At 46.3% G+C, this 14,787-nt stretch overlaps 1 protein-coding gene across 1 annotated transcript; it reads left to right on the forward strand.

Moving 5' to 3' along the window:
• Positions 1-6,029: 6,029 nt before the first annotated feature.
• Positions 6,030-13,199, forward strand: Gnat2 (G protein subunit alpha transducin 2). The gene is made up of 8 exons (XM_036190645.1): positions 6,030-6,186; positions 7,821-7,863; positions 8,115-8,256; positions 8,886-9,043; positions 10,540-10,668; positions 10,883-11,012; positions 12,264-12,417; positions 12,989-13,199. The coding sequence occupies exons 1-8, from the start codon at positions 6,069-6,071 to the stop codon at positions 13,177-13,179; spliced, it is 1,065 nt and encodes a 354-aa protein (XP_036046538.1). The 5' UTR covers positions 6,030-6,068; the 3' UTR covers positions 13,180-13,199.
• The last annotated feature ends 1,588 nt before the right edge of the window (positions 13,200-14,787 follow it).

Below are 14,787 nucleotides of genomic sequence, written 5' to 3' on the forward strand. Positions count from 1 at the left end.
GGGCTGGGGGTGAGGGCTCAGTGGTAGTATCCCTCTGCCTTATATGTGAGAGGCAATGCCCAGCACTGCAGAAAGACAAAAACACAAACAAGAAACCCCCTAGGTGGCCTCCATAAACTTGGGAGAGCTGTGGGGGAAATCCAGCTCACAGAGAATCAAAGACAAAAACAGAACAAGAGATACATTGTTCTTAATTTGTTATGTTGAAATATTTAAACAGGAGCCACTAAAAGAGTCCCAGTACAGGTGAGGGTGTATTCAACTGGGACACATGTTATGTGGCCATCAACACTACTGTAATCTAAGAACCATTCAGCAAAATATAATCAAGGGTCTCAAGTTTCACTGTTTAACCCAGTAATCCATTTCTAACAAGTCAATTTTTTGATTTAAGATCAAAAAATAATTTTATTAGTGTTTAAAAGAAAAGCCCCAGGTCATGCAACTTGTAGAGAAAGGAAGACATGTTTAAAAGAAAGAGAAAGGAAAAGAAAAGTTGCACCTTTCTCTTCAGGACTCAGGAAGATGGGCAGACCCAGCAAATCTCATGGCGGCTTCCAGGGATTTCTTCAGCGGATGGGAATCACAAAACAGTTCTTTTAAAAAAGGGTTATCTGGAGGGGGTGGGAGGTAAGGGGTGAGGAGGTAGGGGTTGTGGGGATGGCTCATGCCTTTAATCCCAGCACTCTGGAGGCAGAGACAGGCAGATCTCTGTGAGTTCGAGGCCAGCCTGGTCTACAGATCAAGTTCCAGGACAGGCTCCAAAGCTACACAGAGAAACCAAAAAGAAAAAAGAAAAAAAAAAAAAAATGATTAACTGAGCCTGAGCAGTGGCTGGTGCAAACCTTTAATCCCAGCAATCAGGAGGCAGACACAGGAGGATCTGAGTTTGAGGCCAGAGGCTAGCCTTGGTCTACAGAGTGAGTTCTGGGACAACCAGGACTACAGGACTACACAGAGAACCCTGTCTCAAAAATCCAAAACATAATAAAATAATAATAATAATAATACAAAGGGTTGTCTGAAAAATATCCACAATGTTGTTCAATTTTGCAATGTTTACCACAGAAAATTTGGAAACATAAATACCCAACAACAAGGGAATGGTTTTTGGTTGGTTGGTTGGTTTTCGGTTTTTCAAGACAGGATTTCTCTGGGTAGCCCTGACTGTTCTGGAACTCTGTACAAGCTAGCCTCAAACTCAGAGATCCGCCTGCCTCTGCCTCCCCATCACCTCTGGGATAAATGAACACAAAGAAATACAACCATTAACACTGGTCTTGGAGGATTTTTTAATTCTGTGAAAATGCTTACAACATAAAGTTAGGTGAAAGAATGGATGCAAAACACTACACAAATAGAATGGTCCTAATGGTTTATCTATGACACACACAGGAAAGAAATCAACAAAAACCCCGCAGAACTCTGATCATCAGCCTCCCCCGGACTTGGAAATCGGGCTATTCTGAACATGGCCCTTAGACATTGTGAGAATATTGGCTTCTAAGAATGAACAAAATAAATCCCAAAATTAACAATCAGGTACCATGTGACCATATAGATGCTCATTTATATTCTGGTAAGATGCAGATTTTGGCATAATTTTAAGGGTCACAGCCGTACAACTGGGCCAGGCCTATGTGGATCCCCTAATCCAGATCTACCTACCTACCCAGCCAATAGGTGGCAATCCTGTTCTCCACCCAACCCAGGCAAACCAGTTCAGGAGCACCTTCATCTTGATTCCTACCAACACCACACCCTTGGCTATATAGCCCTCCCCCACCCCCACTTCCAGGTCACGTGGTCTGTAGTGGTTGTCAGGGAGTCCGCCCCTGCTTCCAGCTAAGCATCAGTGTCCCACCTACTCCACACAGGCTGTATTTCAGCGGGGTTTTCTTGTCTGCAGAGCAGGGCTTGGAGAATGAAGGAGTGGGTCACCCTGTGGCCTGGGGCTTTCTGGTACTGAAGTCTCAATACTGCTTCTGTCTCTGGGACTTCCCTGCCTCCAAACACAGCTTCCTCCTCCTAACCGATTCCCACCACCACGGCTCCTCCTCGGCTGGACCTTCCTGAACCCCTCCCAACGTAGGCACACTCCCGTTTTTCTCAACAGCTTTCCTGCTTTTTGGACCTTCAGCTCCTGGTAATGCCAGCCTGGCTAGGAACAGACTAGACTTGGGAGAAAGTGCCCAGGGCAATTTCCTAAGCCCCATCCTATTCGCAGACCTTTCTAGAATCAAGCTTGACCCAGCATCAACTCTTCTCACTCCCTGACCTCAGTCACCCAACACTGCACTGCTAGCACCATGCAGTTGTCTCTCTGCTTGTCCGCAGGTCAGGTCCCCACCTGCCATGCAAGGCCCTGCACTAGCTGGTCTCAGTTTCCCTTTCCCGTCCTCTCCCCAGACTCACATCCTCCATTTCTGCTGACCTGGCTCCTCCTGGAAAGCCTGTCCATTGCACAATCACCTCTTGCTTTCAATATCACTGTTATTTAAAATGTGGTCCTTCTGTAGCCCAGGCTAGCTAAGAACTGAGGATTCTTCTACCTCAACTTACTGCATGCTCTGCTAAGGGCATGAGTTGCTGGCTTAGGCTCGCGCGCAGACACACACACACACACACACTTTTTTTTTTTTTTTTTAAATCACAATAGATGTGTGTATAATTGCCTCTCCTTCCAGGGAGTAGAAGCAAGGTTTTCAACAGCTCTGAATGCCCCAACATTAGCGTCAGCCCTTTAATTGTTACTCTGCTTTCTCCAGCCTCCTCATGTGGACTGTAAGTTCCCAAAGGCAATTCTTCCTGTGTCAGTGTCCCACACTCCATCTGGGGCACAGCTTCTTAAGAAATGTGAGGCAGATCCTGAGAGCTCCTTCACTTAGGAAACATGCCCAAATTCTTCGGGAAACAGCGATTGCTTTCACTCCAAATGAGATGGCCATCTAGGGCTGTGACCCAAACCCGGGTGCTGTCCACACACCCTCATGCAGAGGGGGATTACTCCTCTGAGACAGGCACTGTACTTCCTGTGCCCTGCCCTCTTCACCAGGACAATGTCCCTAAATGTAATAATCAAACAGGACGACCACAGGGAAGGCAGGAGGCCTGGGAAGGCAGGAGGCCTGAGAGTCTCCCAGCTCCAGCGTGAGAATGGGGAGCCTCCTCCTGCGGCTACAGCCCAAGCAGAAGCAACACTGGAGTCTGTTAACAACAGCTGGGACGAGAAAGGGTGCAGGTGTTCCCCATGTGTGAATCAAGCTGGGGGCTTCTCTCCAGCACAGGCCCCTGTCCACGGTTTCCCCACTTGTCCAACGGTTCTTTTTCTCACTCAGTAGGATGGCGGTTAGGGAAAACTACTGACTCCTCTATTTACTAAACTATGTGACCTGAAATAAGCTGCAGAACCATCTGCCACAAAGGCACTGAGACGGCCCAGGGCAGTCCTCTGCTGTCCCCTTTTTGAACAGTTCCTTCAGCACAGGGCTGGTCTCGGTGTAAGTTACCAATACTGTGGGCGGGGCAGGGCAGCACTGGTGGCATAATTCCTGGAACCTCCTAGCCAGGATTCCAAAACAGTCACAATTTCTAAGGGGCTCTTGTTTGCCCTTAAGTCACTAAGGCACGTGCTAATTTTGGATGGGGTAAGCAGGATTGCCACGCCAGGCAGGCACCTCAGCAGCTGTTTCTCTGTCCTCAGTCTCAAAAGTCGGGTCTTTTTAATACTAAGAGAGGAGGAAGGCAAAGGAAGATGCTAAGCCATGGTTCCCAGTGTCCGGTTAGTGGGGACCTAGCTCCCCCCTCTTTCCTCACCCCACTGCCACACAATTTTGGCTCTCAGCATGCAAATTCAGTCTGTTATTTTCCACCAGTGGCTCTTCCTGGGAGTCACCTGGGGAAAAATGTAACTCTCGTGCCTGGACCCTGCTCCAAACCAATTTAGTCAGTCTTTAAAAACAAACAAACAAAAACCACTTGGGGCTGGTGCTGGGGCTCAGTTGGTAGAGAACCTGCCTGGTGTGCACACAGGCCTGGGTCTGATCTCCAGCACATCCAACGCCAACATACACATCCCAAATTGCACTTTTGTAAGGCAAAACTTGCCAGACGATAATTATCACTTATATTAACTTCATTTCAGGCTCCAAAATCAATAGTAACTGAAATTCATAGGTTCTAAAACACACCCTTTACAAATATTCTACACTGTTTTTGAAAAGTGACTTTATAACCATATTTCAGGAAACATAAGTAGGCAAGTTTAGGGAGAACCAGTTCCTAAGGGCAGTTCTTTCCAACCTTTAATGCCCTGTGGGTCACTTAAGGTATTGTCAAAATGCAGATTATTTATTGGACTTTCTGGGCTGAGGTCTGAGACTGCCTTTCTAACAAACTTCCAGGGCTTCTGATGTGGCCGCTCCTTGCATTATATATGGGTAGCAATGGTCTAAAGCAGCGGTTCTCAACCAGTGGGTTGCGACCCCTCCAAGGGGTGGAATGGCCTTTTCACAGGGGTCGCATATCAGATATCATCCTACATATCAGATACTTACATTACAGTTCACAACAGTAGCAAAATTACAGTTATGAAGTAGCACGGAAAATAATTTTATGGTTGGGGTCACCACAACATGAGGGTCACGGCTTTAGGAAGGTTAAGAACCACTGTTCCAATTTTAGGTGAGGGGGTTGTACCAGAAGACTCATTCAAATGAAACTCCTGGCCCTGAGAACTCTGGCTAACACAGAGGTGTGTTCAGTGTCTGTGTGGCAACTGCTAAGCTGCACCCTTACACCCACAGAGAGACAGACCAGGAGAGCGAGGGGGCGGAGCTGTCCCGGCTGTCCGTAGGCAGAGGCCAACCGCCCAAGGAAGAAGTTTGCCGTGACACACCACCACCCAGAATACAGCAAAGTTCCCTCAACCAGAGAAGCTGGTGTGGGCTAGGGGAAGCAAACAAAACTCCTCTACCACACGCTCCCTTTCCTTCATGTCTTCATTTACCAAACAGTTGATGAGGACCTACTGGGGAGCCACATATTCTAAGGTCCATCCGATTTCATCTGTGAATGGAAGAAATGTGCAGTGGTGACTGAATTAGGAAAACAGAACAATATGAAATGTCAGTGTTGGAATGATGGCACATGCCTTTAGTATCAGCATTCACTCAGGTATCAGAGGCAGGTGGATCTCTGAGTTCAAGGTTAGCCTGGTCTGAGCAAGCTAGGGATACACAGAAGAGCCTGTCCCCCAAAAAGAAAAAGAGTCAGGTGGTGATGGCATATGCCTTTAATCTCAGCACACAGACAGAAGCAGGTGGGTCTCTGTGAGTTCCAGATCAGCCTGGTCTACTTAGTGAGTTCCAGGACAGTCAGGGATACAGAAAGAAATCCTGTCTCAAAAAACACCACCAACAACAACAAAAGAAACTCTCTATCTCTCTGTCTATCTATCTATCTCTATCGCTATCTCACTCACTCACAAGTGCTAGGAATCCTGAGAAATGAGCCAGCACAAAGGAACAATAATAGCCTCTGGAACAGACAAGTCTTTGCCAGGACTATCCCCTTGATTCCCTAAAACCAAGACCTTGTAATCTGAAGACTCAATTTGGGGAATACCCTTAACCTTCAGCTCTCCAATGCAAGTGAATCCACAGGAACAGAGAGGCTCTTAGGGATGAGTTCTTCAGAAGGGAGGAGGTCATTTCCTCCCAGAGCTCCAGTACCTGCATTCTACCCTGCTATGTCAGAACCCAGATCATCTCCCTCGTTAAAGAACGTTAGAGTCTGCCCTTTGACTGACTGGCAAAGCTTTTAATTGGCTTGCCCTGTCATACTGCTAGACATAAAGGGGACACTCCTAGCTTAAAGAAGTAGCTCTCCGGCTGGAGTACGGAGTCTCAAAAGGTAGGCAGGGTGCAAGAACCAGCAGTCCACACTCACCAACTTCTATGGGAGCGAGAGACTGTCCCTCTATCCCAACCTAGTTTTTCTTTTTCTCTATCTCACAGACTGGAACCTTTTAAGAGCAGGAGAAAGTGGTTCTTCTCTGAACGGCGGAGATGGGGAGTGGAATCAGTGCTGAGGACAGAGAACTTGCCAAGAGGTCCAAGGAGCTAGAAAGGAAGCTGCAGGAGGATGCTGATAAGGAAGCCAAGACTGTCAAGCTGCTGTTGCTTGGTGAGCGGGTGGAGCAGATGAACTAGCGGAGGGGAAGACTGTTTAACACTCTCTTTGCTTTTCTGCTGGGTTGATGGGGTCTGGCAACCCCACGGAAAGGGGAAGGCCAGGCATGTTCTTCTCATCCTGGTCCAGTCTCAAGCTAAGAAACCAAGCAGAGCTTAGAGCTGTGTTAATATGGAGCCTGCAGAGTCACCACAAGGAGACACAGCATGCCACGGTCACTGGAATTGTTTTATTTGTCCTGGACTGTGGACAGTGCAAGGACAAAGCTGGGCTACCCAACTGCAACAACACCTTTTGTTGTTGCTGTTGTTGTTGTTGTTCAACAGCTACCCAGAACCCTGGCCATGCAGGCAGGCACACACCAAATCTCCAGTCAGAGAACTGTGGCATACAAAAAGTAAACAGGACTCTCTCTCAGCAATGGACTCATAAAGCGCCACCACATAGTAGCAATACATAGTCTCAAGGAGAAGCCTACTGGTTTTTGCTAAGTAGACTGGGTCCTTCTCCTTGCTCTCAAAATAAATGTTGGAGAACCTGGTGGGAGGGGAGACCCACAGGGAAGATGGAGTCTTTAACAGAAATGCCCTCCTGGTTTTCTATTAAGTAATTGCTCTAAAGCCCCTGGCATCTGGAAGGCTCATCAACTTGATGCATTCTAAGCAGATCACTGGTTGGCGCAGAGATGAAAAAGCACCTCCATGGGTCAATCATGGAAACCGATCATGGCTTCCAACAGCAAATAAGAAACTGACACCTGGCTCACAAAAACACAAGAAATAAAAACACCAATGGTACTACCGAAGTGGGACCGTTGGGTTTATGGAGCAGAAAGCTGGCTGCCTGGGACAGGTTTCCATAAAGAACCCGGGGACTGGGACAGTGAAGACCAAAGACACACTAAAGGGGCCTATTTGTAAGCTGGACCCAGGCTTCGAGGAATTCAGGAGCTACACAGAACAGAGGCTCAAAGACCCAGGCTCCAAGGAATTTACACAGAACAGAGGCTGCAGGGACTGATCTCTAAAGCCTAAACAGATTGTCTAGGTTCAGGGTAAGCAGCTTAGAAGAAACGGCACAGGCAAGGTGGAAGGAGATTGAGGGATCAGGTCAGTAGAGGCCCGGAAGGACTGTGGGTTCTTGGTGGGCAAGAGGCCAGCCTAAATAAGGACATTAGAATGTTTTAGCTACTACAGATACCATCATGGTAGGGAGAAACAGTATCTCGATGAAGAGCCCCAGCTCTTTCTACTTGACTGTGTATATTTTAAAGGAATTTCTGAGTCTATCAATGGTTCCCAGTGGGGAGACTTTTGAGTCCCAGGGGCACAGGATGTCTGGAGATATTTGGTTGTCACAACTCAGAGTGGGAAGCTAGTGGCCTCTAGTGGGTAGAGACCAGGAAAGGTTCTACACAGCTTACAATGTATAGGGCAGTCATTAAAAAAAGAAAATCCATCCCTCAATGTAAATCGTGCTAATGGGGACAAACTGCTCTAAGTCCAGGTCGAATGGCCTGAGCTCACGGTGTCTGTCAATAAGTCTCCCGGAAACACTGTTCACACACCATCTTCTGGACCACTGGGGAAAACTGGTGGAAACTGACGGTATGGCCATTTCTCTTCCAGGTGCTGGAGAGTCAGGAAAGAGCACTATCGTCAAGCAGATGAAGTGAGTGGTAACAGAGGCCTGGGAGGACTGAGGTGGGGGAGCAGTGGAGCCATGTGTGCAGAAGGGTCCTTAGCTCCGAGGAACCCTGGACTGAAGGACCCGATTTTCAATGTCCTTCTCCTCACCCTGCACTTAGAGACAGCAGTAGAAAATACAGGCGGATTCCTGTGACCCTGATGTCCCCTAGAGTCCCAATCCCTGAGGTCTGGTTCCTCAGGTCCCGCTAAAAGTTTAGTGTCTGTTCCTTGAAGGATCATTCACCAGGATGGATACTCGCCAGAAGAATGCCTGGAGTTCAAATCTGTCATCTATGGGAACGTGCTGCAGTCCATCCTGGCTATCATCAGAGCCATGTCCACACTAGGCATTGACTATGCTGAACCAAGTTGTGCGGTACGTGATTAATGTTATCTGGTTCAGGGTGGAAGCAGGAGAAGAAATAGACAAGAAACCAACAAACCACAAGGAAAGATGGGTAAGAAAAAGTTACGTGTAACTCAAACCGCATCTGCTAAGCCTCAAATTATCTTAGTCCTAGGAGAGTAAACAACCTCTAACTTTATAACAAATGCTTACAAAATTGACTCCTAGCATCTTTTTGCCTTCTAATCTTATCATTTAAATTCTCTCTTTGAGCTTCTTGTCATAGCCATGGGACTTTTATAAGCTAATATACTAGCCTTTTATACACCGAAATACACTAGGTTGTGTATTTCAGCGCCAATATAGCCTTTACATTTCCAGTCCTTGAAGCAAAGGACTTTCCACTTTCATCCTAATCTGAAGTCTAAAACCTGAAGGATCATCTGGGACTATCCTCTAGGCATCCCAGAGCTGGCTACATCTGGAGAGCATGCTCAGTAAATCAGCATGTTTCCCTAAACTGCACCTTCCCTGAGACTGTTCTGCCTTAGGCTTTGGTAGCAACGCAAAGTGTTTTCCATTCTGTAAGTCCCAGAGATCTCCTGGCAAGTCACTAACTTCTCCTAGCTCATTCTCAGCCACCTTTCTGGATTACACAGGATGCCGGTCGACAGCTCAACAACCTGGCTGACTCCACTGAGGAGGGGACCATGCCTCCTGAGCTGGTGGAGGTCATCAGGAAGTTGTGGAAGGACAGTGGAGTTCAAGCCTGCTTTGACAGAGCTGCAGAGTTTCAGCTCAATGACTCGGCATCTTAGTAAGACTCTGGGGAGATGGGGGGATGCTGCTCAGGAGAAACCTCACCCAGCCTTAAGTTCCAGGTAGCGGGAGCTGCAGACCCACACAACTGAACTTAAGGCCGTGGGGTCATCTGCCAGTTCCCGCTGCTTTACAGTCCTTTCTACTGCTTCCCTGAAGCCTATGAAGTTGAAGACACAAAATTCAAAACAGAGGCCCTGCTTAGCAGCCCTTGGTCCTATCTCAAGAGGCAAACCAAAGAAAGATGGTCAGACACTAGGAAACCCATCAACTTTGCAGAGCTGGCTCCAGTAAGATAAGAGACACAGTTATCAGCCCCCAACAGGACAGTATCAGAAGTGGGCATGAGCTGTAAGACCACACAGACCCGTGTTGATTCCCTCCGTCACCTCATCTTGAAATCATGTTATCATTTAGTTTCTGGAATCCTCCCTTACTAAGGTCCTATCCCTGCTAGGTGCACAGCATACTCTACATAGCCCTTGTTTATACACTAGCCTTCAAGGTACATGAGCCCCATTTTCTAGCAGAAAACCTGCAGTCCAGTGAAGTTGGCCAACTTGGCAAAGCTATGCATAAACAGCAGAGGCTGCACTTGGGTCCAGGTCTGCACGAGTACAAAGCTGAGTTTTATAGTATGTCATAGTGCTTTCTTGTTCTGGGTTGAGACAGGGTCCCCCTTTGTAGCCAAAAGCTGGCCTGAAACTCAGTCCTGCCTGTCTCCCAAGTAATCCCTCTGAAGTTTTCCTTTATCTGTAAAGTGGGGACATGACTCACAAAGTCTTCTAAGATTTAGTGAGAATTTAAATGTGAAAATACATGGTGTACATTAGACATTCACGTCAATTTTCCTTCCTTCTCCATATTAAGTCATTTTATTTCACATCTGCCCTCTCTCTACCCTTCGTGAACTTCCTCATGTTCTTATGAAAACTTCTAAACACACAGAAGTGGAACACACAGTGAACCATCTAGTTTGTAGTTGATTCATGGCCACTCTTAGTTCACTTTACACTGCCCCCTCACTGGATTAAAGTACTCTGTAGCTATCACTTCATCCTAACAATTTCATTATGTATTTAAAATGCAAAGAAGAAATCGTCATACCTAAGTATTTAATAACTCCTTAATATCTCCAAATACCGGTGTTCATATTCCCCGGTTTGACTGAGGAGAGGTCCACACATTGCCTTGTCTTGTGTCTTCAAAGTCTCTTTCAGTCTACTCCTGTCTCTTGATGGAGCTTTGGACACATATTTAAACAGTCTTATTCAAAGGTCTTGAAAGGCTCGGGAGGACAGAACACTTGCCTCCCATGGGTGTGGCCCTCTGCCCTCTTGCTTCTCAAGTGTTTGCACGATCCTGGATTCAGTGCCGTGGACTCCAGTCCTGCTTCCATCACCGTATTAGCTTGTGACTTAGGGGGAGACTCTTTGCCTCTTCTAGTCTTGACTTTGAAGACTGTAACATCACCAATGCCACTCTTTTCACTAGCTACCTGAACCAGCTAGACCGGATTACAGACCCTGACTACCTCCCTAATGAGCAAGACGTGCTTCGATCCAGAGTCAAAACCACAGGCATCATTGAGACCAAGTTTTCTGTTAAAGATTTGAATTTCAGGTCAGCATTCAGTTCCCTGGGGCATCTCAGGTCTCACAGCCTGTTTCTTGGCCTCTGCTGAAGCCCAATCCAATTACTGTCCTCCTCCTCCTGCCTCTCCAATTACTGATTTTGCTACTAACTGGCCCCAAGCAGCCACCTCTCAGGATGAATACCAAAGGCGAATGAGTCACATGCTGGTCACACCCATGAGAACAGCTGTTTCTTCCCGTAGGATGTTTGACGTGGGAGGGCAGAGATCAGAGAGAAAGAAGTGGATCCACTGCTTTGAGGGCGTCACCTGTATCATTTTCTGTGCAGCTCTCAGTGCCTACGACATGGTGCTGGTGGAAGATGACGAAGTGGTGAGTGGCATTTACACCAGCTTCAGTGCGACTGGTTTTCATGACCCCTTCTCCAAACCTTGTCATTCCACTGCCCAACTGGCTAATACCGGCAGCCCAGACATCTCCCAGCAGAGCAATCTCTGTCTCATGTTTATCAATAACTCCACAAAACCCCTTTTCGGCTGCAGGTTCTACGTTAGTACTTCAAAGCTCCAAATTTACTGAGTGTGAGTTTGCTCTGAGATTAGGAGTGCAAGCATTGTATGGCCATCACAAAGCTCAAGAGGAAGTGATGCTAAGTGGAAGTAGATAGATGAAACAGGAAGTGCAGGACTTAAGATGGCTATCTGTATGCCAGTTCCTTCTCTTGAGTCTGAGATAAAGACGTCAAAGATGAGAAAACACTAATTTCCTTGCTAGCCATATGCCCAACAGAAAATACAGCTTTTATCCTAAGTCACTCCAGCTTTGGTCTATCCTAAGTCACTTCAGATTTAGTAGTGTTCACAGTAGAACACTCTGTACCTCTTAGCCAAGATGTCTTGTAGCATTATTCACGTTCCAAGATCGATTCCATTTTACCGAGTTTACCAGGTATTCAAGTATCAACAGCAGGAGCGTTAACAGTGAGGAAAGGCTACAAGTCAGTTTTCTTTGATTGGATGACAAGAATGAATTCAAGTCAGCTGATGGCACACTGCAGGTCCCTAAAGGGCTTGTTCCCTAAACACTCACCTGACGTGGGCACTGGAAGACACACCTCTCCTTCTCTCTCAAAGTAGCTATGAGAAAAGAAGAGGTTCTGGTGGTGTGGTACTGGGAAATCCTGCAGCCCTTACCTGTGGATCCCCTGACAGAAGCCTAGCAAAATCATCTTGGAGATGAAAAAAAAGGTGCTAATTTGGGCCTGGTTTCAGCCTAACAGCAGCACTATGCATGTTACCTAGACTCTGGCAGCTAAAGATCTCCACACATAGATATTCCTGTAGCCAGCTACTATGATGGATACCACTGATACACCCTCTTTAGCCTGCCTAACTCTATAAGGAAACTGAGACTCTGGGCTGCTAATACTCTCTCTCAGATCAGAGGTATTAAAATGACGGAGAGGAGATTTGAATATTTGGTTGTACCTCACCACAGTAAAAACAGATGATCTGTCCCCTTGCTTTCCTTTTATATTGGGAATACTGGGCTGTTCAGTTAGAACAGGAATAAACAGACATCTATCCCACAAGCTGATCTGTATTTCCCATGTTGCCTCCCCAGAATCGCATGCATGAGTCTCTGCATCTGTTCAACAGCATCTGTAACCACAAGTTCTTTGCGGCCACTTCCATTGTTCTCTTCCTCAACAAGAAGGACCTCTTTGAGGAGAAAATTAAGAAAGTCCACCTCAGTATTTGTTTTCCGGAGTATGATGGTAGGTGCAGACTGTGCAGCCAAGAGTGATGGAGTGATGGAACCACCTCATTCCACAGGCCAAAAGCATATAAAGGCTCTTGCCTTAAGGGAGGAACAGTAGAAGGTTCAAGTTCAGATGTGTCTGGAATAGAGCAGATAGATACACCAGAGCCACTGACTGTTCCAAGGATACCTACCCAGAAGCAAAAGTGGAGACACGGAGACCATTCCTCTGTTCCCTTGTTTAACTCAAGTAAGAAGCACCTGCATGCACAACAGAGCCCTCACCCCTGACAGTCCCCTGCATGCACAACAGAGCCCTCACTCCCCACAGTCCCCTGCATGCACAACAGAGCCCTCACCCCTGACAGTCCCCTGCATGCACAACAGAGCCCTCACTCCCCACAGTCCCCTGCATGCACAACAGAGCCCTCACCCCTGACAGTCCCCTGCATGCACAACAGAACCCTCACCCCTGACAGTTGCTGACCATATTTGTCTAACACAATACTCTAAGAAGCAAACCAGTCACCTAAAAATTGAGCACTTACAGGCTAATTTATTCCACCTTACTAATTTTTTTAAACCAGGGAACAACTCCTATGAAGATGCTGGGAATTATATCAAGAGCCAGTTCCTTGACCTCAACATGAGAAAAGATGTCAAAGAAATCTACAGTCACATGACTTGTGCTACAGACACACAGAATGTCAAATTTGTGTTCGATGCAGTCACAGACATTATCATCAAAGAAAACCTCAAGGACTGCGGGCTCTTTTAATGCTCAGTTCGTTCCTCAGGTATACATTCTGCAAGCAGGCTTAGAATCTGAGAGACCTCATGCAGAAAACTAGTCACCAATACTAGTCAACATGACAAATAAACCCATTCTGTTAGAGATACAGAAGGCATGCTTCCAACTGTTTTTCAAGTAGTGTGGCTGGTCAGTTTAAAGTAAGCATGGCCAAGGATGCTAAGACCCAGGTTCCAGTTCTGGTTCTGCTTAGCGCAACTGAAACACTTCATTTTCTGAAGCAAAATTCCCTCATCTATATAATGAAGGTAACTTCCTTACCTACTTCACAGGGCTATTCTGAAGAGCACAACCCTAACTGAAGGGAAAACACATGGAAGGAAGCTGCTGTGGTTGGCCACAGAAAGCCCATAAAGGCTGCGACTGATGGATTAGCACACTTGCTTATTAGACTAAACTATCTCAAAAGTGTAAGCACAAACCTTCCTTCCTCACTGAGAGATGAACTATTAAAAATTAAAAATTAAACCTGCCCCTGGGTTTTTATTAGCAGATCAACATGCCTCAGCTCAGGGACCTGGATCAATAGAGAGATGTGAGCCCACTCATTTCAAAGGCACTCATTCAGAAATGATCATCTTTATTAAAAACGAATGATCTCTCTTCCCTACCCTGGGTTCCCAGACAGCTTCCTTTCTCTCTATAGGTAACTGCTTCGCTATAGAAGAGTGTCTGGCTGAATTTGAGGACATCAACATACCCCCACTTAGGACTCTAGCCACTTTTGTGAACAAGAGAGCAATCTGAATTCTCATGCCGACTGCTACATGCTTCACAAGAACAAAAACGACTGCTGAGCTTGCTTTAGGCACTGGAAATTTTTGCAGCTGGGTCCACGTGAGGCTGGCTGCAAACATCTTCCCAAACAAACCAGGGATAAATTATTCCTTTGAACTCCTCTGAGGGGAAATGAAGCTTGCATTTATCTTGACAGGAGGTGGTGAAGCCATGTATAGATTTAGCATTTACAACTACTAGTGAGGAAAGACACTTGGCATCCATGGTTTAGTATATAAAAGAAAGTGTCAATTAAAACGACAATCTGTTCCTTGCCAGAAACACCCATTCACACTTAGCTGCTTCCAGCAACATTAATACTAGAGAGCCAGCCAGCCTCAGGAGCTTGAAATGCACCAAAGAACCAATCTGAGACCACTGAAATGAGGATTCACTTAATGGTCTGAATGAATAAACAAGCACACATACACATCCCAATCTGCCAGAATTACCATAGGAACTACTCTAGGTATGGCTATTAGCAACAACAACAACAAAAAAACCTCTTAAAACAAAAATAAATGAAAACAAACCCCATCTGGGCATAGCACTTACAGAAAGGTAATGCAAGGACTACTTAGAATGGTACGTCCCGGCCACCACCAATCTGTCCGCTCTAACTCAGTGTACAATGACTGAGAATGTTTTAGATCATCAATCCCTACAGTAGGAGGAGGAAGGCTATGGATCTCTCTTCAGAGCAATATTTTGCTTTTCCCATTTGTATGAGATGGGGGTCTCATTGTACTGCCAAAATCACTCTTGAGTTTGTGAGTTCAAGAGATGCAACTTCTTCAG

The sequence above is a fragment of the Onychomys torridus genome, chromosome 6 (genome assembly GCF_903995425.1).
Source record: "Onychomys torridus chromosome 6, mOncTor1.1, whole genome shotgun sequence".
NCBI classification, from domain to species: domain Eukaryota; kingdom Metazoa; phylum Chordata; class Mammalia; order Rodentia; family Cricetidae; genus Onychomys; species Onychomys torridus.